General features: G+C 43.2%; 1 protein-coding gene across 2 annotated transcripts in view; it reads left to right on the top strand.

Annotated features, from left to right (window-relative positions):
• The window catches only part of VWF (von Willebrand factor), a 232,140-nt gene that overhangs the window by 122,829 nt on the left and 83,821 nt on the right, over positions 1–25,490 (top strand). For both annotated transcript variants that reach the window (XM_039539548.1, XM_039539538.1), the window contains 4 exons: positions 13,773–13,916; positions 14,825–14,989; positions 19,232–19,275; positions 25,092–25,269. In XM_039539548.1, coding sequence (XP_039395482.1) covers positions 13,773–13,916; positions 14,825–14,989; positions 19,232–19,275; positions 25,092–25,269 — 531 coding nt within the window. The remainder of the gene's footprint in view (positions 1–13,772; positions 13,917–14,824; positions 14,990–19,231; positions 19,276–25,091; positions 25,270–25,490) is intronic.

Here is a 25,490-nt window from a genome sequence, read left to right as displayed (position 1 = left end):
GCTCTGTGTAAGCTCGAAAGCGTGTGACTCTCACCAGTGGAAGTTGGTCCAATAAAAGATATTACCTCACCCAGCTTCTCTTTCTACTATCCTGGGACTGACACAGCTACAACAACACTGCATACTATCTTGGACAGATGGTTCTGTGCTAGTGTGGTGCACTAGGAATATATTCTTTCACAATTCATTCAGGTTATATGTTGATTTATGGGCAAGGAGTTTCAGTTTACTCTAAAACGTGTCTGTTTAAGAGTTGCAAAGGTCATAATGTACCATTTTACACTGGAAAGGAGATGATGACTTTCTTTATTCCTTAGAAGAGTTCTCAGTATTCACGTGTTATGTATCTCTCAGGCAAGTGAAGGAAAATGGTAATTTAGGATTTAGATCATCACCAATTTGTCAGCTTCTATCACTTCCACAAAACTGTACCTAGAAACATGTCTATGTTAGTCCTAATATTCCTGGGTAACCCAAATTCCCCTATGGTCCTGGGAAGACTGTGTAAGCTTTCCAGTTGTAGGTTCAACAAATGCAAATTATATTACAATATATCAGGTCTTTGACCAAATACTCTGAGAATTTCATTCTTCTGGACTGGAACCACATTCTGTCTGGCAGCCATCAAGCATTAGGGTCCTATAAGAGCAGAAAAGTGTACAGATTTTAGGGTCTTTGGCCTACTTCATCCTGTAAAGAGTTATTGCTATAGAAAAGTGAGAAATAAAAACCTGACCTCCATAGTTCGCAGGAGGATTGGCTATGATTGCTTTCTCAGCCTGGAGAAATAAAAATACCAGATGGCTGATGAGACTTCTACAAGCTTTTTGTGGGAGAAATTGTTACATTCAGATAGATAAGTTCCATGAAGTCTCCTGTGTAATGTATAGTAAGCTACAGAGGCTAGCAGGATAAGCAACGAAAACATGGTCCTGTCCTGGGGAGAGGAGATGGACTGGGAGATGCATTACACAGTTGCCAGTGACTTGTTTATTTCTCATTGGAAGGCACTCAGATACCAGAATGAGGGAGGTGATCTGAGACCCTGAATGGAATAGAAGTCACTCCTCCCAAGCAAGTAAAGTCAGTCACTGTGGTCTTGATCCTGCATCCCAGAACATTTAAAAAGCATCCCTGAGTCAGGCTGGTGGAATAGAAGGCTCGGTGCTCTTGGGAAATGCAGGAGCTTTCAGCTCAGTCTGCCAGTGTTCATGCTTCTGGAAACATTCAGGCTGCCTGAAAGATTTGGATGCCCCAATTTGGGTGTTAAAATCCATTAGGTGGCTTTGAAAATCTCATCCTTCGTTCATCCTGGGCATGCTCCAGGATTTAATTAATCAACCAGCATTGTCACTCCAATACCAGCATTGCTTCTTCTTATTTGCATAGTCTCTCCCATACTCAGAACATGATCCTGTGCAATCATTACACCGCCTGTACCATTGTGAGTAGTCCCTTTACAGTCAGTGGGGATATTCATGTCAGGAACAGCTACAGGATTGGTCCCTATGGTAAAACTCTCTTTGCTTAGGCCCTTGCATAGTTCCACGTAGCTTGTTTGCTGACACTCAGGGTGTGAGCTACATGCATGATAACTCTTTAGTGTTCCTACAATTTACAAACAGCTAGCTGTATCAAAGCTGCAGAGCTGGGGGCATGTCGCAGGTTGGCAGGGCCACACTGGCAGAGGTTTCAGCGTATTTGCAGTAAAGGTTCCAATCCCTCATAGAGTGGATGCGGTTTTATTAAAACGGGGAGCTTTGCCACACGCTGGTATTTACCTTTACAGTAATATTTCCTGTTCTAAGAATGTGGGAGAAAATAGGAGTGTGGGGGTTCATAAGCAGGATACAGGGACAGAGGTAGGAACTAAAAGTCAGGAGCTGGAAGATGGTAAGAGAAAGGCAGGAGCAATGGCAGGAGTCAGGGGTACAGGATAGGAGGAAGGTATGTGTGGGGCTCAATATGGTTCTGTGATGTAATTTTTGTTTCAATTTTTAAGTTTTAAAAAAAGTAGGAAATTGCATCAAAAAAACGTACATTGCAATAATGTTAAGGTTGCAAAATCAAGGACTCAAAAGTAAGGAAATGCCAGAATTAATGCTGCCTGTGCAAACTTTATTCACTGTCCTTGGGCATATTCAGTAAGATAATCTTTAATTACATGATCACATACTAGTTTTTGCACAGGACCTCTGCCTCATTCAGTACACAGGATTGACCTGCTCTGGGGATGAATCAGGGCTGTGTAATAAAGGAGGATGTTGTGTGTAGCAGCTCTGCATCATTTGTTGCAGAAGCTAGAAGATGTGCAATGAATGAGGCAGGGGACTGCAAGAAGAGAAAGGACAGTCTCATGGTGCAGGCAGTGGAACGCTACCCTGGAGAATTAGATTTTATCCCCGGCCTCTACTACGGGGTTTCTACATAATGCTGGGCAAGTCACTTAAAACCACACTTTTCAAAGATGATCACTAATGGTGAGTTCCTCATTTTCTGCAAGCCTGACTACAGACCTTGGGGTCTGCATTTCGGAAGTGTTGGGCACTGTCAGCTGCAATGGGAGCTGTGCTTTGAATGTATAAAGTGCTGTCTAATGCTAAGTACTCTGAAAACTCAGGTCCTAGGCGACTCAGGTCGAGCACCCCAAATTAGTGGATATATTTGACATTAATCTCTCCGTACCTCAGCTCCTATTTGTAGAACTGGGATACTAATGCCTCCTTTCCTCACAATGGTGTTGTGAAGATAAATTAATATTTGTGAAGCACTCAGGTATTACAAGGATGAGCACCATAGAAATGCCTATGAGGAAATTACCAATTCTGTGTCCAGAGCAGGGTTTGAACTGTGTGTAGTAAATGAGCCCTCAGGCTACACATTTAACAATCAGGAGAAAACAAAAAACTGAATTGCTGGTCACCAAGTGAGCACCATCCATCCTGTGCACTGAATGAGGCAAGGATCCTGTGGGGAAAATAGTACGTGATCATGTAATTAAAGACTGTCATAACGCATACACACAAGGGGGCCAAATTAGGCTGCACAGGCAGCCTTAATTCTGGTATTCCCTATCATTTGTTGCTTGACGTTGCAACCTTAATAAGGTTCTTTTAATGGAGTTTTCTTTTGTCTGTAATATTCTTATTTCATAGTTGTCAAGGACACCAACAGTGCTTAATTTGTGTCAGGGTTCATCCCCGACATCTCTAGGTTTGGCAGTTCATAGCCTCGGAACCTCTGAGCTTGCTGCATCAGTGACGAATGTAAAAGCATTGCTTGAGCCCCAGCACATCTTTCATTACAGATTAAGCACTGGACACTAACATATTTAATGCACAACATTAAATATGCTCCGTCATAATTAAGGTTGCATACACAGTTTTCCGTATAAGCCCTCTGGTTCCTCAGAAGGTACAACTTCAAATTCACTTGTTCTAACAGATTCATTACCTCTTTGGATTCTTAAATATTTAATGGTGACCTGTTCATAGACAGTCTAGTAGGCTCACATTAAGACTCAGAGCTGTCAGCTCAAATTTTTCACTTTTATACCACTTAGGTACACTGGTGGCTGACTTGAATCTAGAACAAGAGATTCTGATCCTTTAACATGTTCTACAATCACATTTTTAACCCATGACTGCCTTGCTCAGCAATTCCTACAATAATAGAGGCTGGGGTCCACAGATGGTTTTATTGGCAACCAGAGTTGTCCAGAATAAGTGTCAGGAGCTCTTCAAACTGTCCCTCAGACCTTGCCTACACTGGAAAGGGTTTGCTGGTGGAGCTATCCCAACAAACCCTTCTTATGGAGACACAGTTACTTTGTTCGGGGAACTAGTATGAAGCTATCTCAGTAAAAGGACTTTTTTGATGGTATCACTGCTTCTACGTTGGTGCTTTTACTGCGCAGCTATGTCAGTAAGGGACAAGAATTGTTCAAATTTAGATGAAAGGAAATAAATGATCTCGCCAAGTGGTTGGGCTATTTAATCTAAGAGCTTGTCTAAAACAAACATTATACATTTTGGACTAAGATCTGTTTTTAAATAGTTTCAGTTGTATGGACAGTTGGACAAAGAGTCATATATAGTTTAGTAGTTAAGGCACTTACCTTTGACTTTGGAGAGCTGGGCTCAGTTTCCTGCTCCACCAGAGACGTCTTAAGTGTGACCTAGAGCAAATCCCTTACTCTCTCTGTGCCTTGGGTTTCCATTTGGATAACAGCACTTAGCTTGCAGGGGTGTTGTGAGGAGAAACTTGTTTAAAGTTTTGAGGTGTGCAGATACTATGATAATAGGATCTATCTTACAGCTGGCTGATATTAACTTAGCTTCAATTGGTAGTGGCTTATCTACACGTGAGTTATTTCAAAATAGCTAGGAGATTGGAAGTGGATTAAGCTAAACAAGAGAAGGGCACTCTTAGGTTGTCTCTATGCTACAGTGGCACATCCATGGCTCTGCAGTTGTGCTGCCAGAGTGTAGGTGTTTCCTATGTTGACAGAAGGATTTTTTTTGGTCAATTTAGTTAATCCACCTCTCCCAGAGGTGGTAGCTAGGTCGATGGAAGGATCCTTCCACTGACATAGCTGTGTCTACACCAGGGGTTGGGATGACCTAATTATGCTGGTCAGAGCACAAAAGTTTGCAGTCTTGAGCAGCGTGCTTAGATTGATCTAAGTTGTAGGTGTAAACCAGGCCTTGTTCTGCAATAAGTGTGTCCTGGCATGGAGTTATTCTGGAATAGATGTTACATTTTAAATTCACAACCTCTGTTATTCTGGAATAACTTTCCTGTATAGACAAGCCCTAAATTAAGATTTAAACACAGATTTAAGGGGTCAGGAATAACTCCACAGGTAGGCAAACCTGATCAGGCCACTGGCTTCTGATTAAATGGCTGTTGCTTTACCCTTCTTGGGTACTTAGGAACCATTTCTTTTGACTTCTTTCCCAGGCAGTTTTCAATAGGCATGAGTAATTAAGACTTCTGAAGAACTTTACCTCCTTGGTTAAAACCATTGTGGAGGTGTTAGTGAAACTATTGAGCCCACTGAAGATCATGTTTCATAAGATTTATGCAGGAACCTCCGCCTAGTTGGATTCCCCTGTCTCTCACAACCCTACAGTACTCCAATGGATTTTACATCTTATCCCTCACTTCAGACAAAATTAAAGAAAAGGATCTTTAAGCAATTTCTGCTTTCCTAGTGTCTCCCCATGACACCATTAATGTATTGGAATGTTTTTTCCCTTGGTTGGCTCCTTCCAGGTTGAATCTCATTTTATTATATCCTGCCCATATTTCTAATGTTTCTAGGTCATGTTGTACACTTTCTCTTCATTCACTGGGAATGTTCCTAACTGCTTCCAATCTCATATCTGTGATTCTAATTAACATGCTGCATTCCCCGCCCCCCACCCCTTCCCAGTTCATGAATGAAAGTATTCAATAAGACAAGCTCTAGCGTGGATTCCTGTGGATTCCCATTCAAAAATTCCCACCCAACTCAGCACATTGCCTTTTATCATTGTTTTATAGTGCTCATTTAATCAGCTTTCAGTTCTTGCAATATGCTTGTATACAAGCCAATATAAACCACTCCTTCAACATAAGAGTTTGTCCATCATTGTATCAAATGATTTACTAAAAATTAATCCAGCCATTTTGTCTTCACTCTACAATCTTGTTGAGGGAGTGCTGAGAAAGATGGTAGGCCCTGGAAAAGTTTATGCAGGACCTTTCTTGAGAGTCATGGGTTAGAAAGAAGCAACTAAAATCATAGGCAATAAGCACCGTGATGGTATCCCTTTCTTTCCATGATCTAGGCACCACATCTATTTGGAGACTAATTTTTAATTATTATATTGTATCTGAATTTCTTGTTCTGTACAACTTCAGAAAATCATATGAAGATTTCCACATGGGTTCTCTGAAAGAAGGAGGTGTAGCATCACTGCAGTAGCCCTGGGAAGTACTGGCCAAGTTTTTCAAAAAAATATGTGCCTAAAGTTAGGAGCCCAGGCCCTTATTTTAAGTTCCTAAACTAAAATGTGTCTCTGGCTGATGTAAGTGCCCCATCACAGCAACGCAGTAAAACCATCTCCCTGAATGGCATAAGGCCACGGTTGACTTATTGAGGTTGTTGCAGTGCAAGTAAAGGACACTTCTTGACCTTTGTCGACCCTAACAGTCCTCCAGCAGCTGTTCCACAATGTCCTCTTCACTGCAACAGTGACCCAGAGTGGTCACAATTTTATACTCCTCTCCCCATGGGTCACAGAGACCAGAAGCCAGCCCCACTTTAAACCTCTCCATGTGTTTTTTGAAATGGCTTTTCATGATGGCCCACCTTGGTGAACACACCTAGCAACTCACCCTTGTTGTATGCAGCTGCCCAACTGACCATTCTGGTCCCACACACTAAATGCATTCCTGCCTGGAGTAAACAGGAAGTGTTAGATCTCCTGGGCCTGTGGGGAGAAGACACTGTGCAAGCACAGCTATGGACCAGCTATAGGAAGGTGGACATCTCTGAGCAGATTGCATGGGAGGATTCAAGCAAAGGGGTACACCAGGGATCAGCAGCAGAGCTGCATGAAAGCAAAGGAACTTCACCAGGGACTCCACGAGACCAGGGAGGTCAAGAATAGATCTGATGCTGTGTCACAGACCTTATGCTTCTACAAGGAACTGCATGCCATACTTGGCAGAGACCTTGCCAGAACCCCACAGACCACTGTGGATAGCTCGGAGGAGCCTAAGACATTGACCACAACTGTGAACAGGAAGGAGAAGGAGCGTGTGCAGAGGAGGAGACAAAACAGGTGATACCAGCAATGCCATGAGCCAGGATTTTTGTGAGACTCTGCCACAGTGTAGCCAGTCCCACAGGCAAGGACAAATGAGCCTGATAAAGGGGAAGGGAACTTGGGTAAGTGTGTGCATCCATTTTTCCTTACAGTGCTCACATTTAAAGACGGCATTTGGCCCATCCCCAATCTAAGGAGACAGAAATATCAACTTTTTACTGTTTTACTCATACAAGGAGAGACAGAGGTACAACAAACAGGCAGAGTTGGCATCACCTTTAAATTCCTCTGTTGGGTTAGGCATATGGAACAGTTTGTTCATGTACTTAGCCATGTCCCTTTTATCTGCTGAGAGATCTCGATGACACTTTCATGGAGACACTGCAGTACTCTCCCAAAGGTTTCTAGGGATGGCAGCTTTATTTCTTTCTCTGCAGTAGGAAACTTTCCCACACCATTCTGCAATGACTTCAGTAAACAGGCTAGCGGCACACAGGCTCAGGCAATTTCAGGATGCTAGCAGCAGCTGTGTTCTCTGTACCTTTGTAACCCTCAGGAGTGAGATCAGCTAAGATCACCACTGCCTGTGGAAAATAGTGCCAATATTCAGTGCCATTGCCGTATAAATGTACCCATGGAATAAGGGCTGAAATTCAATAGCCTCATGCAAGAGAAAATCTTCCCCCATTTGCCCCTGGTGGGTCATACTCAACATGGCTGGGGCTGGAGAGTGGTGTGGTGCAGAAGCGGTTCAAAGCTGAAGTATCAATAAAAATTTCTTATTATAAGTGTTTATGAGAATAATGGAAGGAATTTTTGAAACTTGTCTTTCACGTTCCATGGTGACAGTAAATCCAGTGGTATATCTATTGGTTTTTGTCAGCAGCTCCTCCTGCTGCAGTCTTGAGGGATGCTCCCTCCATGCCCACAGAACATCCAGCCCACAGAACACCCAGCCGGACAAAGATGGGGAGATACACCTGAACGTGATGAGACTTCTTAGGCAGCTAACCCAAATGCCTGGTTGACCTACAGGTCCAAGAATCCCAGAGTCTACCCTTTGCAGTCACTGGTGAACTTCATTGTTGCTGTTCCCTGCACCCCCCAACATACCACATGGTCTCACAAGCCATATCCTTACCTGTGTCACTCCATGCCAGGGACAGCAAGGAAAACCACAGCTTCACATGCACTGACCCGTGAGAACCAGGGCTGGTGTATGCAGAGCCACAGTGGACTATAATTTGTACACTCAAATGCACATAACTGTTTACATCCTTTCTAATTTTAAATTTTCATCCTGTTAATTTAAGTTTGTTTAACATTGCCTGTGGGTGTTTGTACAATGATTTTCTGCCCTGTTTTTTTCCCCTCAAAGTTCTTTTTTGGAGAATCAAATTATCTTTATTAGGTCACAACAAAAACTGCAGAATGTATAGGGTAGTCAAAACAAACAGTCCTTGTAAATACACACCAAGCCCTACAGAACTGATAGCTTCAGGAAAATACCCAGTCATATTTATTAATGTACAGCAAGCACTGCACACTTCTTATCAACATCCAAAGTTCCAGGGCCAGACAACACTCCAGCTCTTTTAAAGCCTCCCTCAACCACCTAGCTCCATGTTGGGCTCTTGTATTAACCCTTGTTCAAAGTCAGCAGCCAGCCACTCTACCACCACCCTAGTGGTAGCTTTTCCCCTTTGTCTCATTATGCAGGACAAAATAGGCAGCTATAAGCATTGGGATATTTTTCTCACGAGATCCAATCTAGAATCCTAGCCAGAATCCCTTCAATCAAAAGCACATTCAGCTCTCATTCTGGACCTTCTGAACCAGTAGTTGAATCTTTCCTGGGTACTGTCGTGGTGGCCAGTGTATGGCTTCATAAACAAGGGGAGCAGTAGGTAGGCTGAGTTCCTTAGAATCACTCTTGCCATTTCAGTATCACTGATGATAATCTGCTGATTGGGAAAGAACGTCCTCACTTGCAGCTTTCTGAACAATCCTGTGTTCCTAACAATGGGAGCATCATGCACCTTCCCTGACCAGCCCATACTGATCTCTGTGAAGCACTCCCAGTGATCCACCAATGTTTGCATAACCATAAAAAAAGTATCCCTTTCTCTTGATGTATTCTAAGGCAAGATGGGCTGCTGCCTAAATGAATATATGCATGCTGTCATCCCATCTCAGTTCAGGAACTCCACTGGTTCAAATCCATCTACTGTAACCTGCACATTGCTAAAAGTAACAGTCCTGCATAGCTAGAGACAAGTAATGGCCCTACGCACTTGCACGACAATGGCCTCCACAGTGAATTTTCCAATTCCAAAATGATTTCCCTCTGACTGGTAGAAATCTGGCATTGCAAGTTTCCACAATGTGATCGCCACTTGCTTCTCTACTGTCAGTACAGCTCTCGTTCTGATGTCCCTTGCACTGGAGGGCTGGGGTGAGCTCAGCGCACAGATCCAGGGATGTGGCCTTTCACAGCTGAAAGTTCCGCAGCCTCTGATCATCATCCCAAACTTACAACATGATGTGATCCCACCAGTCGGTGCTCATTTCTCAGGCCCAGAGGTAGCGCTCGACTGTCTGCAGCTGCTGCGTGAACACCACCACCAACCATGAATTATTTTGTGCTATGTACCTCAACAAACTGTCCTTGAAGAAATCATCATGTCCCCCATTCTTGTGGTACTTCCTGCAGGTCTGCAAATACAGGAGAATCATTGGGCTCCATGCTTCTGTCAGAGATGGCACGGGCGGTTGGGTTGTAGGATTTTTTTTTTAAAAAGGCATGGAAACTGTGGGTGGCATTATGGAATGGAGAAAGTTGCATTCTGGGAACTTGACCTCTAGCTCCCAGAGATCCCTCTGCAAGTCATTTCTATCCCACAACACTTTGCAAAATGTTCCCAAAATGCATTGTGCTGGATGGCAGCATGTGGTACAGTGGGCTATTTGCTTGTGGTGCACTACACTTTACATTAACACAAGCACTCCTAGTGAACATGTGCAGTGGTCATGCAAGCAGCCAAGCATGCAGGCCCCGTGGGGATTAGCTTACAGCACTGGGAGCCAGGCTCCCAGTGCTGGGGCACTGTTTACACTGGCGCTTTACAGTACTGTAACTTGCTGCGCTCATGGGGGTGTTTTTTTCACACCCCTGAGCGAGAAAGTTGCAGCGCTGTAAAGCACCAGTGTAGCCAAGCCCCTATTCAGCTTAGGGTTTTCTATAGTGCCCATTACTGAAGTGTCTAAGCATTGATTTACCACGGTACTTTGTGTTTGTTATTTTAGTGTGAACATTTAAAATGTCATTCATGGATCTGAAAATCCAGGGTTGTTGCCCCATTCTAATGCAACTTAAAACAACATTCAGAAATGCTGGGTGCTGGTTCAATGGCTGGTATCAACACCAGGTACTATGCAAAAAATCAGTCTTTGATCTCTGGGCTAGCCCACGTGCTTTGTGATTGGTATTTCTCGCTTACATCTGCATGATACCTGGTTCCCTTTTCTAGATGTGGTCCAGAAATGGGGGGGGGGGGGGGGATATTCACAGAAATTTTGGTAAACTGAAAAGGATTTTCTATTGTGTTATATCTTGTAACAATCTGGTTTTTGTTTTCCATTGAAATAAATCTGTGGAAAACTTGATTTTCTTGTATATAAAACAAAGGCAACAGAAACCAAAAAGTCTTTCACAGAACAACCAAGAGGTTGGTGGGTGTTCCCCCCCCCCAGTTTATTGTTTCCATCTGCCTGGAAGATGGCTTGCTTTGAGGATGAGTAAAGGAGTGTTTTATCAGAGACAGGTCAAAATAAATGAATCTTCAGGGTTATTAAGCAGCAAGGATGACTCTGGGGGATGGAAACAGAAATGTTCATGTTAATTCTGTCCTTATATTTTGTTATATTCATTAGTTATAAATAGCTTGCCATGTTTTGTTTCTACCACCCTCCTGGCCTACCTATGGTAGTTATTAAAAAGCAAAAGCATGTATGGCAGAGATTGTGGTTAAGCTGGTGCTTCAGATACACACAGGTCTCTGGCTCATACTTGGGAACTGGCCAGTTTTCAAGGGTCGGAAGAATGCCAGCGGAGGTAGCTGTGCCAGGAGGATGGAGGTTTCTGGTCGCTTTAAGGCATGGCCACTTTGGAACTCAAGACTTCAGTAAATCTGACTGGATTTGCCTGCCTCCGCTGGTGGGTCTCAGATCTTCTGGCAGGCCATGTACCAATGTGGAGAGGCAGTTCTTGTTGGGTGCCAAGCCTTGGTGGGGAAGGAATAACACATAGCTGGTAACATGGGAGAAGAGGGCCAGTAGCTGAGATAAGGGGGGTAGGAAGGCTGTAAGTTGTCTAGGGAGTAGGGGATCTTGGCGAATCAGGTGGGTGGAAGACATCTTGATTGGGGGAGGGAGAAGACCCTCCTGAAGCAGGGCTAGGAGATGAGAGGTGGGAGAGTTCAGCTTCACATCTTAGAACTCTCCAGGCACATATACGAAGCCTGGTACTTCTTAGGACCAAAGACTTGTCGAAAGCATGATTTCCTACTCTGTAGCTCTGCACAGTCTTCACCTGCTGCTGCCAGGCTAGCAATAACCAATATGCTGAGTGGGCTTCCTAGAGGCTGCCCTTGCTTTCAGTAATTTGAGAAAAGGAGCTCTGTCTCCGCTAATGAAACAATTGTGGGGGGCATGATGCAGGGGCCATTAAATCAAAAGAGTTTAAGCATGAGAGCTGTTCCGGTGTCCTCTTGGTGGATTATATGTGACCAGGCTTCCCATATTTTATGAACGTGTTTGTTATTCAAAATTATTCAGTGAATGCTTATGAAAAAATATTTTCTGCCTTGGGGACTGCTCATAAACTATTCCCCGCAACTGTAGTTTCAAGTATTGATTATTCTTAACCCACTATTCACCTTGTATAAATGTTATATAAGTCACATGGTATCATTTCTGCTCTCTAAACTGGTGACTCCCAAACAGGGTAACCAGCTATCCTGATATTAAGGGCTTTGCCTTATACAGTAACTCCTCACTTAACGTTCTCTCACTTAACATTGTTTCGAACTTACGTCCCTGCTCCATTACAGAATGTGCTCGTTTAAAGTTATTCAGTGCTTCACTATAACATTGTTTGGCTGCCTGCTTTGTCCACAGCTGGCAGCCCCCCATCAGCTGCCCTACCCCCCCCTGCCCATTGCCTCCCGCCTGCTGGTGGACCCCACGGATCAGCGCCTTCCCCCTGATCCCCCCGCCTCCTGCCTGCAGCAATCAGCTGGTTTGCAGCATTCAGAAGGCAGGGGAGGGAGGGGAGCCTGCGCGCCGCGTCCTCACTCCTCCCCCCTTCCCCCGCCTCCTGAATCCCGCAAACCAGCTGATTGCCGCGGGCAGGAGGCGGTGGGGGGGGGAGGAGCGAGGATGCGGCGTGCGGAGTAAAGGGGGAGGAGGTGTGGGGAGAGAAGAGGCAGTTTAAGGGTGGGGGCTTGAGGGAAGGGGTGGAGTGGGCCAGCCTAAGGTTGAGTCCCCCGCCCTTGGTGCTTGCACAGTAAGGGAAACTTCCGTTGCTGCTGCGCAACGTGCTTCTCCTAACCTATGGCACCTTTAGCTTCCTTGCCTGCCTCATTGTCTGCAGTGCCAGTGGGCTGTACCTGTGTGGGGTAAGGTGAGAGCATCCAGCAATGATGATTGTAATATTAAATTGCTTGTTTAAAATTGTTTAAAACTTATACCTGTATTAAATTGCTTGCTTAAAATTGTTTAAAATGTATATGATGCCTTTTGTCTGGCAAAAAAAAAAAAAATCCCTGGAACCTAACCCTCCCTCCTTCCCCCCAATTTACATTAATTCAGGGAAATTGGATTCACTTAACATCGTTTTGTCTAAAGTCACATTTTTCAGGAACATAACTACAATGTTAAGTGACATGTTACTGTATAAGCAACTAGAAAATCAAAGCGTCCCAATATTTCACACTTGTTCTCTGGTCACTCTACTCCCAAACCCAAAAGAGCTTTCAAGAAAGCTGCATATGATCATTTCCAAAGTGAATACCCCCTGCAAACATATATCTGAGTACAAGTATTTGCAATACTTTCTCTTTCTGAACAAAACTTTGCTTGAGTGAATGTTCATAGATATTGAATAAGAGAAACAATGAATGTTATCTAAGCCAATTTGTGATTTTCATTTGAGCAGAATTCCATGAATCCTTTTTTGCAGCATTTGTTTGGCTATAGTCCAGATTAGTCTGAAACTTCCAGATTTCAGAGAAATTGTAGATAGCAATCAGGCAAAATATACTTCCTTGCAATTATAGCAAAAGTTAAACAAACCAGGAACACACTAGATCTTTTCTGGGAATTGTGCAGGTGACAAATACAGTACAGTATACCCTGGTGATTATAGTTTTGGTGTATGTAATTGTCCACTGGATGTCAAGTATCAGAGCAAAGAATCTGTGGCACCTTATAGACTAACAGATGACCCACTTCTTCGGATGTCCACTGGATGTCACTGTTTCTCCACAGAAAGGAAAAATAGGTGGGTTATAAAAGACATGTTCCTTTTGGGTACCTCCTCTTTCCTTTCTTCTGCCCAACCAATGGCATGGTAATACTCCCAGACAAGGTGATCCTCAAGGCAAAAGACATGGCTTTACACCAGTGGTTAAGCCAGGGGATGGGCAGTAAAACACCCATTATTTCAGACTATGGGAAGCTAGGAAAAACCTCCAATATAGGGAGGTATTAGTAGTATCAGTGGAATTCTAAAGCTGACAGAGGCTTTATAGGATGGTAAAAAGAGAGACATTAAAAATGCTTTGGAAAAGAGCATTTCCCCTATCCATCATCCACTACTGAGGCTTTATTTTTTTACAGCCTTTTTGAAAGTGATTTATTGCTTCTTTCATATATCTTTTAATTTGCTTCTAGGTGAAGCAGTACATTTTGCAGTTCAGCATGCTATGTCTGAAGCCCATGGAGGAAGACCCAGTGCATCAAAGATAGCAGTGATCATTGTATCAGAGAAATCAGAGGATCCAGTGGACTCTGCTGCATATTCTGCAAGCATCAACAGTAAATTTTATCACTTTTCCACTATTTTTACCGATTTGCTTAATTTAAGTAATAAGCTTGGATGGAGAGTAAAGAAATCCAAACATTGGCATGATGTTATGAATGCGGTGATTCAATGTGATTGTTTACTATTTGGTAGAGATGGGTCTTAACAAAACCCCCAGATCCAGATGCCCCTAAACTTTCGGGAACTGCAAGTACAGACCTGTTATTTGACAGCTTAGCAAACATAGGCCTCACTCCATTTACAGCCTTTCACTCTCTCAGTACCATTGTGGATTCGACTGGATTACAGTGGCAATATTTAAATGTCATAATTTTAGACCCCTTTACATCGAGACAGTTCTTGTAAGACTCATAAACAGAGTAAGAAACAGTAGCTCAAATTCTGCCATAACTTATACGTCCTGTAAGTGTGTCAATATATACTGTATGGGGCTTTATAACTCGTGTGACCATAGGCACTTCACCTCTCTGTATCTGAGGTTCCTCACCTGTAAAATGGAAATAACAACACCCTCCTTTACAAATTACTTTTTAATCTACTGATGTAAAACACAATCTAAATGCTCAGTGTCATTATTTTTAATTAAATGAGTTGAAACAAAGAAAACAGCATGTCCCCAATGATCAAAGCTTTAGTTCTTTAAAAAATTTTCTGAATGTCTCCAGCTTCTTCATGTTGCCCTTGCATGATCTTACAGTGGTTATTGTAACCATAAGTCTCATAATAACTGTTACAGTGATTTAGAACATAGTAATATATGTGCTGAATTGCCTTCAGCCTATTGGGAGGGAATAATATGAATAATACTTGAAACTAACTGTTAGAATTCTACACGAAATCAAAAGCAAGGAGGCTCCCTTCTTTTCCATTACACTTTTAAAACCTGCTTCCTATTTCACAGGGGTGTCCTTGTTCCCAATTGGCGTTGGAGATAGATATGATGAAGAGCAGCTGAGGACGTTAGCTGGGCAATCTGCTACTGACAGGATGATTAAGCTAAGACGATTTGAAGACCTTCGCGACATGGTCACCTTCGATGATGCATTTGTCCATAAACTGTGCATGGGTAAGTTTCATGTAGTTTTTTTAACTTGAGCCAGAAAAACAACCACCAGAAATGATGAAGACAATGTACTTTGTACAATATACAGAAGTATTTCCCTACTCCTTTCATTACCTTAATCTTTAGTTAATTTCAGACAAAAGCCCATCAATTTTCTCATTTCCAGATGTCAGCCAAATGATACCTAGTCAGATGGTGTTTCATTGACATTCTACATGAGTTCTCATTTGCACAGCCAGAGTCACTTAGTATGGTGACTGATTCCGAATGTTTCCAGCATAGTACTAATTACTATTCTACTTCATCAGCTTTCAGAGAGCATTTTTAACTTCAGCCCTGTCCCTTTAGGCTGCGGATCTTATCAATACACAGGATGGATAGCTACTTGGATGAAAGACCACCAAGGAAAGCCATAGCTGTAGTAGTTGGCATTGATGACTCTCCATGGGACATTGGTTCCCTACTGAAGAAAAATACCCCAAGCATGATATTAGGGGGAAGTTTGTTAGTGGGGGTGCCAGCTTTAGGGTGAGATGTAAAACCAAAGTTCTAATCACTTGGGACCATTGAAGATCCCTCCGAACCTTTTGCATTCTTAGCTGTGATCTAAGGGTCAAATCTGACTTACTCATTCTGCCTAATTAAATTCCCCCATTGTTCCAGATTTGGATTTCATTCGTATCACTTTCTGACCTTAACTATAGTTGTACATTGCCATAACATACATTTAGATGTTAAAGAACTGCTGTGTTATGCTCCTGGGACTGACAAAGTGAAGCCTTTATATACTGGTCACCTTCGAAAATTTTCCAGTTGCCGTAGACAAAATTACCTGAGTACTTGTACTATTCTCTGTGGGTGAAATCATGGCCCCATTGAAGTCAATGGGAGTTTTGCAATTGACTTCACTGGGGCCAGGATTTCACCATATGTATTTTCAGTATAGGAAAACTTCACATTATACTGAGGCAACTTGAGTGACATTGGGAAATCACTAACCTCCCTCCGACTCTGTTTACCATTCTGTAAAATGGGAATTATGACAGTGACCTCCTGTGAATAGTGCTACAAGATCCATGGATGAAAAAACAATATATAAAGCTAGGTAGTAGTAATATTATTAGACAAAATTGGCATAGTAAGGGCAGCCTATGTATGTGGGTGTATGTGTATATATGTGCATGTGTATACACATACTCTTTGCATTTTTAACCCATTTGATTGTTTAAAAATTGGTTTCATGAGGACAGTCAGGTCTGTGTTGTTGTTCTTCTAGACAGATAATAGTACATTCTAGAGGAAAATAGACTTCAGCAGATGTTCTACTTGGCCTTCAAACAGACCAATCAACAAAGCACCTGGGTTTCCTGAGGGTGTGTGTATGCTACGGGGACTATAGCGGCACAGGTACAGTGCCATAGTTATGCCACTAGAACACCACAGTGTAGACCAGACTACAGCAATGGAAGGAATTTTTCCATCCTTGTAGGAACTCCACTTCTCCAAGCAGCAATATCTAGGCTGATGGAAGCATTTTTAATTGACCTTGCTGCCCCTATGCCGGGTGTTAGGTCAGCATAGCTGTGGTGCTCTAGGGTGTGGATTTTTCACACCGCTGAATGCCATAGCTATGTCAACCTAAGTTTTAAGTGAAGACCAGGCCTTAGTTTCATGGAAGAGTAAACAGGCTCTATTAATGACTGTCCCCCTACTAAGGGGAAGAGGTGGCTACCTGGTCTGATATCTCCTGCTCTGCCTCTAGCAAGCTGGCAGGGAGCAGGGAGCACTGATGCAGCTAGCCATGTTTGTATACTAAAGTTACGAAGATCAGAACTTCTGTACCTATGGCTTCTGTGCAGAAATCCAAGTGTGTATAATTGTGGGGCCTATTTACACCACCCTTACTCACCTAGAATAATGCCAAGCTGTGTCAGTAATCCCAAAGATGTCAATGGAAGAAATGGCAGAGTGGGATATTATGTAACTTAAAAAAGGAGGCAGAATCAGGCCCTTTGTGAATGAGGATCCCAGAAAATAATTTTTTCTGCGCAGGTTTATGCACTGAGGCCTATATATTCATAACGATTTCAGATCATTAAACCTGGGCAATAAACCAAATAAGGACTTTATCCAGGAACAAGACCAGAAAAAACATCACCGTGTAAAAATAGTAAATTCATCTGTGTATATTTTGCCACATTCTCAGGAACTGGTTTTATTTCTGGGCAATATTTTACTACTATTGCCCCAAGTCAGTCACTATATAGGACCATATTATTATTGGTATTTATTTGTATTGTGGTAGCACATAAGTGCCCCAGTCATGGACCAGGCCTCAGTTATGCTAGGTGCTGTATAAACATTTGCCAGCTTTGCCCTTGCTGAATAGTACTTTACCACATGAGAAGTCCCATTGAAATTAATGGGACTATTTGCAGAGTAAAGTACTGCTACCTGTAAATCAGGTGTGTTGGGGGAGGGGACAGGACCTGGCATATAGAGATTTAATCAATCTCCACTGAGATGACATCTGGCATTTTAAAATCTCTCAAGTAGCTTCCATTTTCTTGTTAAACAATGAGCTTTCAAAGACGTATTTCCTCCCCCTGCCCCTATAAAATGTGGGATTTCTTTCCCAAAATTGCTTCCCTTCAAGGCGCAGGATGGGAAACAGGAAGCTGAAATCAGTGACCATTTTCTTATTGCAACTTATATGACCTATAAGGACTGGAAACAGGAGGTTTACGCTATTATATAGCTGGTATCTCCCACTTCCATTGGGTCAAGGCTTTTGGACTAAAGACTCAAGCTTGGATGCCTAAAGTCAGGTACCTAAGTCTGAACAACTTGGCTCTTGCTTGTATCAGCAGTAGATACTGAGATATTAGACCTTAAAAGTATGTCATTGTTCTGAACAGGAAAGTTATCTTGTATCATTTTTTAGAAGTCTCTTAAAGTAAGTAAGTTACCCCTTCCTGGAGTAATTGTACTAAGAGAGCCTGGCATTAAGGTGGAAGCATACCATAAACAATACTGATCAAAAAGATTTAAAAGCTTTCTCAAATATTTGCAAAATACAGTACTGCTCCTGTAAAATATGAGACATATAGATGATATATCCTGGAGTAGTGTAGTATGGTATGAAAGGTTTGCTACTTATGAGGAATGGGGACATCCCAAACATATGCCAGCCAAACCATTATGCCACAGTACCCCATTAATTCACATAAATCAATTCAGGGAATTCCAGTGGCCTGTTTTATATGGGAGGTCAAACTAGATGATCACAGTGTTCCCTTCTGGCCTGGTGATCTAGGAATCCATGAGTCCTATATTAATATATTCCCCTTATTTCATTACGTGTTTGTGTGTGTTTGTACACATGCATGTAGAGGCTCCAGTTCAATAAGGTACTTTAAGAATATCTGTTTTAGGATTTTATATTGCTGCCCATCACCATAGAATCAGAGCAGAGTATGCCTAAATTTAAGCATGTGAGTATTCTCATTGAAATCAGTGCGACTACTTGCATGCTTAAAGTTAGTTGCATGGTTAAGTATTTTGCTGAATTGGGGCCATGCTCTTTACTTGTCTCTATTTGGTAAATATACCATATACTATATTATCACATGTTAATCACTGAGAGTGTGGTCAAGACTATATGAGGTGGAGAAGCCAGCATGGACCCTACCCAAAGGAACATACAATCTAAGGCCCTGATTTTGTGTTGAATTCCACATAGGCAGACCTTTATGCCAATTCAGTGCTCATTGCAGGAGTGCAGCCTAACTGGTAACTGCTATACATGCAGATTGTTTGTAAAGTGCTTTGGGATTAAAGATACTGTGTCAATGTGAGATATGATGCTACTAGTAACCAGCTTTGTCTATTCTGTGATCTCCTCTTGTAAGAACATAATGTAAGAACAGCTATACTGGGTCAGACCAAAGGTCCATCTAGCCCAGTATCCTGTCTTTTGACAGTGGCCAGTGCCAGGTGCTTCTGAGGGAATGAACACAACAGATAATCATTAAGTGATCCATCCCCTGTTGCTCATTCCCAGCTTCTGGCAAACATTTTAGGCAGATGCATGCGGTCCTCAGGGACGAATTCACAGGGTATAAAACAAGAAAATGTCTTAGTCTGAGTTACATTTTAAAAGATGGAATTGATATTTTAGTGGATTCAACCTACGATCCTGGACAGCTGAGACGTAAGCCAAATATATGTCTCTTTCTCTTTCAGAGCCTACTGGAGAATGTATAGATGAGGATGGGAATAAAAGGAGAGTAAGTGTATTTTTTTGTATCCTCCATCTCCCTTTCAAGTAAAATATTGTAGAGTGTCTGCACTGGAACATGAATGTCTCTGTATGTGCTCTGCCCGCACCCCCCGATATGAATTGTTCTTCAGTAATGATTGCTGAGAATGCAAATACTAGTTTACTAAGTAGAACAATGGGAGCGCGCTGCACAATTTTTTTTCTCCCCGATGGCACTCGATCCTGTAGTGTGCTGAGCAGTGTTCAAGGAGGTGCACACAGAGCCAAAGCGCTAGCACTCAGGGCTCGTCTTCCCTGACAGAAAAGTGTGGTTTTTAGCCCACTGTGAAAATATACAGGAGACAAGACCATTTAGATTTGTCATGAGTTAAACTAGACAGTGGGGGCCAGATGGGGAAATATAGCACTGACTTTGCTGAATTACCTTGTAGTAAACACTACAGGTGCCCTGTCTCCACTGAAATTAGTGCATATTTGTTATTTTGCTGTAAAAGGGACTTTTTAAAGCAGTGACGACAAAGCCTCAGTGCTTGAGTGGAGAGGCTTCTGCTAATCCATGTATCATCTAGTAGGGGCCAAGGCCCAGTCTACACTAGAAAATTAGGTTGGCATAATTGCATTGCTCAGGTGCGTGAAAAATCTGCACCCTTGAGTGACATAATTAAGCTGATCTAAGTCCCTGTGTAGACAGGGACTCAGGGAGGTGGACTGCCTACGCTGATGGGAGAACCCCTCATATCGGCATAGGTAGTGTCTACCCTGAAATGCTACAGTGGTGCAGCTGTGCAACCATAGTGTTTTATGTGTAGACAAGCACTGTAGGCTCCATCCTGGGGTTCATCTTGATCAGTTAATGTTTTAAAACTATAATTGCCTTGTCTATGCTAGTTAATGTATTAAAATATACTTTTTTTCCTAGTGTAGGCATAACCTTAGAAAGACAGGATGTGGCCAGAGCATAAGTTCTTTTGAATATGTCTAGATTCAGAAAAAGGTGTGTTTTAAAATTGATGCTGCCTCATAGTATTGACTCCCATAAGTCAACATCATAACAAAATTGTTAAACTGCATGTTCATTAGGTGCTAAGTGGGGTTAGCTGGCTCAAGGTAAAAAAAATCATCATTATTCCTAGTCCAAACAAAACTAAATACAAACCTGTTAATATAAACGATGAGCCAAATTTGCAGCCTCCAATTTGTCGGGGTAATTTGCACATGAATTTTTTGTATCCATGTTCAAAATCTCCACATTTATACCTCTCCCTACCTAGCCGCAGATGCATATCATGCAGTTAGAAGCTCAGATACTTAGATTTACACCTATAATTCATTTTGTTAGTGAAAAATTGCAGGCAAAAATTATGGGTTCCACATGCCCTGCAAGAAGAAAGGCTGGTGCCTGGCCTAGCTGAAATTGTACCCTGCATTAGAGTCAGGGCCGGCTCTAGGCACCAGCAAACCAAGCACGTGCTTGGGGCGGCACATTTTCAGGGGTGGCATTCCGGCCATCTTTTTTTTGCTTCGGGCGGCAAAAGCCTAGAGCCGGCCCTGGCAGCAGCAGCAGCGCATCTTGTGCCGGGAGCGCCCTGGGGTCGCTGCAGTTCATGCCACCAGCCACGGGGGAGCAGCGCCAGCACCTTGTAGCTGGGCCAGGCAGGCTCCCAGCAGGGGACACTCTGGCTGGGGGCAGCCCCGTGGGATACACGGAGTTGCCTGCAGGTGCCACAGGACGGCCGCCCTCTAGCCGGGGCTGGGCGAAGCAGCCCGATACACCCAGGGGCTGCAACAGGGTGGCCAGAAGCAGCAGCAGCAGTGGGGCCATAGAGGGCAGGGCGCTGCTGTGCGGGGCCTGCGTCCCGCTCTCTGGGGCTGCCCTGCCCCGGCTCCTCAGCTCCCTGCTGGGGCGATCCCCCCAGCTCTGCCCTCCTGGGTCTCATCCAGTCCTGGAGGCGGAAGCCCCGGCTGGAGGGACCCTGGGCTGAGGCGCGGCCCGAGAGCCCCACTGCTTATCCCGACCCTGCCAGCGCCGGACCGGCTGGAGGTGATGGAGGAGTGGGCGGAGTCAGCACTGGTGGTGGGGAGCCCAGTGCTGGGGTGCCAGGAACTGTGGGTAGGGTGGGGTGGGGGGAAGAGAGAGACCAGGGCTGGGGCAGCACGGGGTGCGGGTGGGGGAGGGCACTGGTGGGGGTGGGTGAGACCCCAGGGCTGGAGTAGAGGGGCAGCCAAAAATGTTTTGTTTGGGGGTGGCAAAAGACCTAGAGCTGGCCCTGATTGGAGTGGTGGCCTTTTTAAGGATCTTCTGTTATTCCTACTACCAGCCAGGAATAGTGGCTTTTAGAAGACACTGAGAGCAGAGGTAGTTATAGGAGCCAAACACTGCCTCAGAAATGTGTCCATAGGTGCTTGTCATAGAACATACAGACCCCAAGTTGTTCCAGACACTAAAACATTAACAGGGAGACTAGTTACCTCCTCAGGTGGGGCTGATTGGTGGCCCTGCAACAGCTAGGGAAATGAAAAGGCTGCAGGCCAGAATGGAAGGTCAGCTGTCAGAAAGACTGAGGAACCACTGAGTGCAGAGTTGTTTAGTAGTGGACTAGTGGGAAGCTGCCTGGGTAAATGGACCTCCAGAAGACGAGGATCAGAGTGTGAGTCTTGGAAACAGTCAACTAGGGAGGTGTGGTAAGAAGCAGTCCAAGGAAGCAGTAAGGACTTGGTTCCAATTTCTTCATATAGGATCCCTGGATTGCAACCCAGAGGAGTGGGTGGGACTGGGAACACCTGTCATTCTCAGCAAAGGGGTTATTAAGGCCTGTGGAGCAAAGAGGCCTGAGACTGTTGACTCTTCACGAGGGTTACTTGCCTCCTGACTCAAGAGATTTTTACACGCTGAGGAGGAACATGCTGGGAGAGGGGGGAGGAGACTTAATATTCTGTCTGGAGTAATAATGAGAAAATAAAGACATGGGGCTAAATGGTGATTGGCCAAACAAAGGGGAAGCTGAGTCAGACTTGCCATTAAAAACCTAATAGTGGTGTGGGGCACCAGAGGCTGAAAGCAACCCCCTGGGCAGTGCTAATAAAATACTATCCCTCATAGTTAACTTCTCAATGCCTTCTGATGTGTTTTGGGCATAGAGTTGTTGTTCAACCACCAGTCTACAGCACCTGCTCCCATCTCTCTTCTTTCATCTTATTGGCTCATGAATAACAAAAGCAGCATCTTCTGCAGCTCCATCTCTAGCACGGGACTGCCCTCTCGCAATGCTCATCCACATCCCTGCAGGATCAAGCCCTTATCAATGCAGATTTAGGATCCCTTCCTAAATTCTGATAGGATGGGACCTTATGCCTGATCTACAAGGTGCTAAGTGGGTTGCTGCAGGAGGTGCATTAAAATTTGTTAGTCTCTAAGGTGCCACAAGGACTCCTCGTTGTTTTTGCTGATACAGATGAACACAGCTACAACTCTGAAACCTAAGCCATTATAAGACACCTTTAAACCAATATGTATCCAGAGTAGATATAGCTATAATGGTAAGATATCACTCTCCTAACCGATACAGTTATGTCAGGAGAACTTTTCTAGTGTAGATCAACCCTTGATGATAAAACCCTAATAATAATAATAATAATAATTAATAAGCTATCTGTTCATGAGTTCAGTGAAGGTGCCAGGCCTTCTGAGCTGAGGGTCCTCAGTTATAGGATGAGTGTATAAATCTAAATAAATAGATATGGAGCTCCCTCTGAGAGGAAGTTTGCCTGGGTCGTCCTCTGGCATTCTGGGAATCACATCTATTCCAGATGATTTATCCTTGACCATTCTGGAGCCTCTGCTATTGGTATATGTGTTTTGTGTGTGTGCACGCACATGCTTTCTATCCCATTTTCCCCCTCCAACATTTCCACATCAGTTGGGAATTAGCCGCTGTTTGTTGCTTTGAGGGTCACTGGGTTTCCCACTGTGCCAGATTCTTTGGCTGTGTCTGGACAGTTCTTTTAATTGAATTTTTTAATGTGTTGTGCTTTGGTTTTATTGTACAGCTCTTAGATGCTTTGTGATAGGTTTCCTGTAAATGGGTTAAATAAAAATAATTAAAGAAATATGAAAACCAAAAAGCCTTTTTTGCCAGATGTGCACAGCTGTCTATGTACCCTTCCAGTTGCTTTACTTCCAGTGGATTGAGAGAGAGAGAGAGAGGAGAGTATAATTAAAAAACATGTCATATCTTACTACCTAAATATTTTTTCCATATTTAAAACTCCTCACATTACTTTTATTTATTTTATAGCTTCCCCTAGGCTCTCAAGCCTGAAAAATCTTAGACAACTTTTAAGAGACGTTTGCTATAATGAAATCTTTTCAAAATCCTAAGACCTACAAAGCATGCCTAGGGAAATGCACTCATATTTAATATGTACTACCAATATTTATGACTGCAAATCTGGCAGTTCTCTTTTAGAACTAATGGTATCCCATAGCTCAGAGCTGTAGAAAAATACTTTTAAAGCATTATTCCTGGTTTGCGCACTAGTGCCAAGAATAGAGCATGAATTATGCTGTGTCTAACCCAGATATTTTGTCACCTTGCTATTCACTCTCATGAAGACTAGAGAAGAGCAGAAATGGAGAAGCCTTAAGGTAGCCTATCTAGATAGTCACCATCCTTTCTTCCCCATGTTCTTTATCCTTATGAATCTGGGGTGCTGTCATCCAGCTCTTAGCACCACTGTCTTTATTCCTAGTAGAACTTCTAGGACTGACATTGAAGGATTGTATGCAGTGTTGTGGTAACCATGTTGGTTCCAAGATATTGGAGAGACAAGGTGGGTGAAATAATATCTATTATTGGAAGTTGGTCCAATAAAAGATATTCTCTCACCCACTGAAGGACAATCAGTTAGGGGTGTTGAGTGTTGGAAGCATGCATTTTGGGGATGATATTTCTGGGAATTTAGGGCTCATTCCTGCAAGATGCTGAATGATTTGGCGTTCAGGTCAACAGAACTACTCATGTGCTTAAATGCTTTGCAGGATTGGAGCTGGAGTGCTCAGTGGAGGATTGAACACAGGTTGTGATTGCACCACTTACTCAGAGGTTAAGAGGGTATTGCCATGGAGCCTTAAAATTCCAACTGTCCTGCAGGAAGAGAGTATCTTTTTTTATTTTACATGAACACAGTGGTTATCTAATAACATTCACCCTGCAGGGTAGCAAATCCCCTTCAGGATGGGTGGAATTTTTAAGGGTTCAGGACTGTAGGTAAAATAAGCCAGCGATTCCAAGCCTTCAGAAAAGGGGCTTTTGTTTTACTAGCTTGACACAACTCTCATTAATTCCTGCTGTGCTATGAGCATCTGTGTTCAGAATACTTTCCAAAATAATTTTACACTCATGAAAACCAAAGGCATTGGTATTTAAAGAAAAGCACTGGGAAATTCTTTATTGACTGTGTTGTCCATGTGTGCTGCAGGGCTGCTCTGCTAACAATAGACAAAAGTACCAGATATTTCATGCTCTTCCAGCAGAGCATCCCCCATTATAGACTATTATCCTTTGCATGGAATTTCAGAATCTATTTCTTGCAATGTTTCTGTATTAACTTTCTCATGCCCGTGAACTCCCTAATACATTGCATTCTATTGTTTAATTATCCAAGGCTATTTTGAACAGCACTGCTGGCAGTGTCACTTTACTTGCTAGTTTTAGGTTATGGAACACAGTCTGGTAGCTGCTATGTGGAGGCCTCCAAGTGTTGTTTGAATTTTCTTTTCTTGCATCAAACCCTATTTTAATATCAGCACGTCTTCTTGTATAGCCCGGTGACAAATGGACATTACTGGATAGTTGTCACTTTGTGACATGCTTACCAGGTGGCCAGACGGTTCTGGAGAGTCACCGAATTAATTGTGTGAAGACGCAAAAACCTACATGTCCCAATAATCTCCCTGCTGTTAAAACTGAGGAAACCTGTGGCTGCCGCTGGACATGTCCATGTGAGTAACTTATTTTACATATACGTGTTTTTTCCGCCAGGACCGACAATGTGTCCAGGAAATGTACTGATGAATGGAACACAGAGCTACAACTCGAGGAGGAATCCAAAGTTGCTTGAACTGAGATGAATTTATACTTGTTCTTTATCAAAATCAAAATTCATAGTCTCAAATGATTTAGGGCTGGATTCTGGCCAGATGGTGTACAAGGACACAGGAGG

This window comes from Mauremys reevesii, linkage group 1 (assembly GCF_016161935.1).
Source record: "Mauremys reevesii isolate NIE-2019 linkage group 1, ASM1616193v1, whole genome shotgun sequence".
NCBI lineage: Eukaryota > Metazoa > Chordata > Testudines > Geoemydidae > Mauremys > Mauremys reevesii.
The sequence above is the reverse complement of the archived record's forward strand: the minus strand, read 5'-3'. Positions and strand labels throughout refer to the sequence as shown.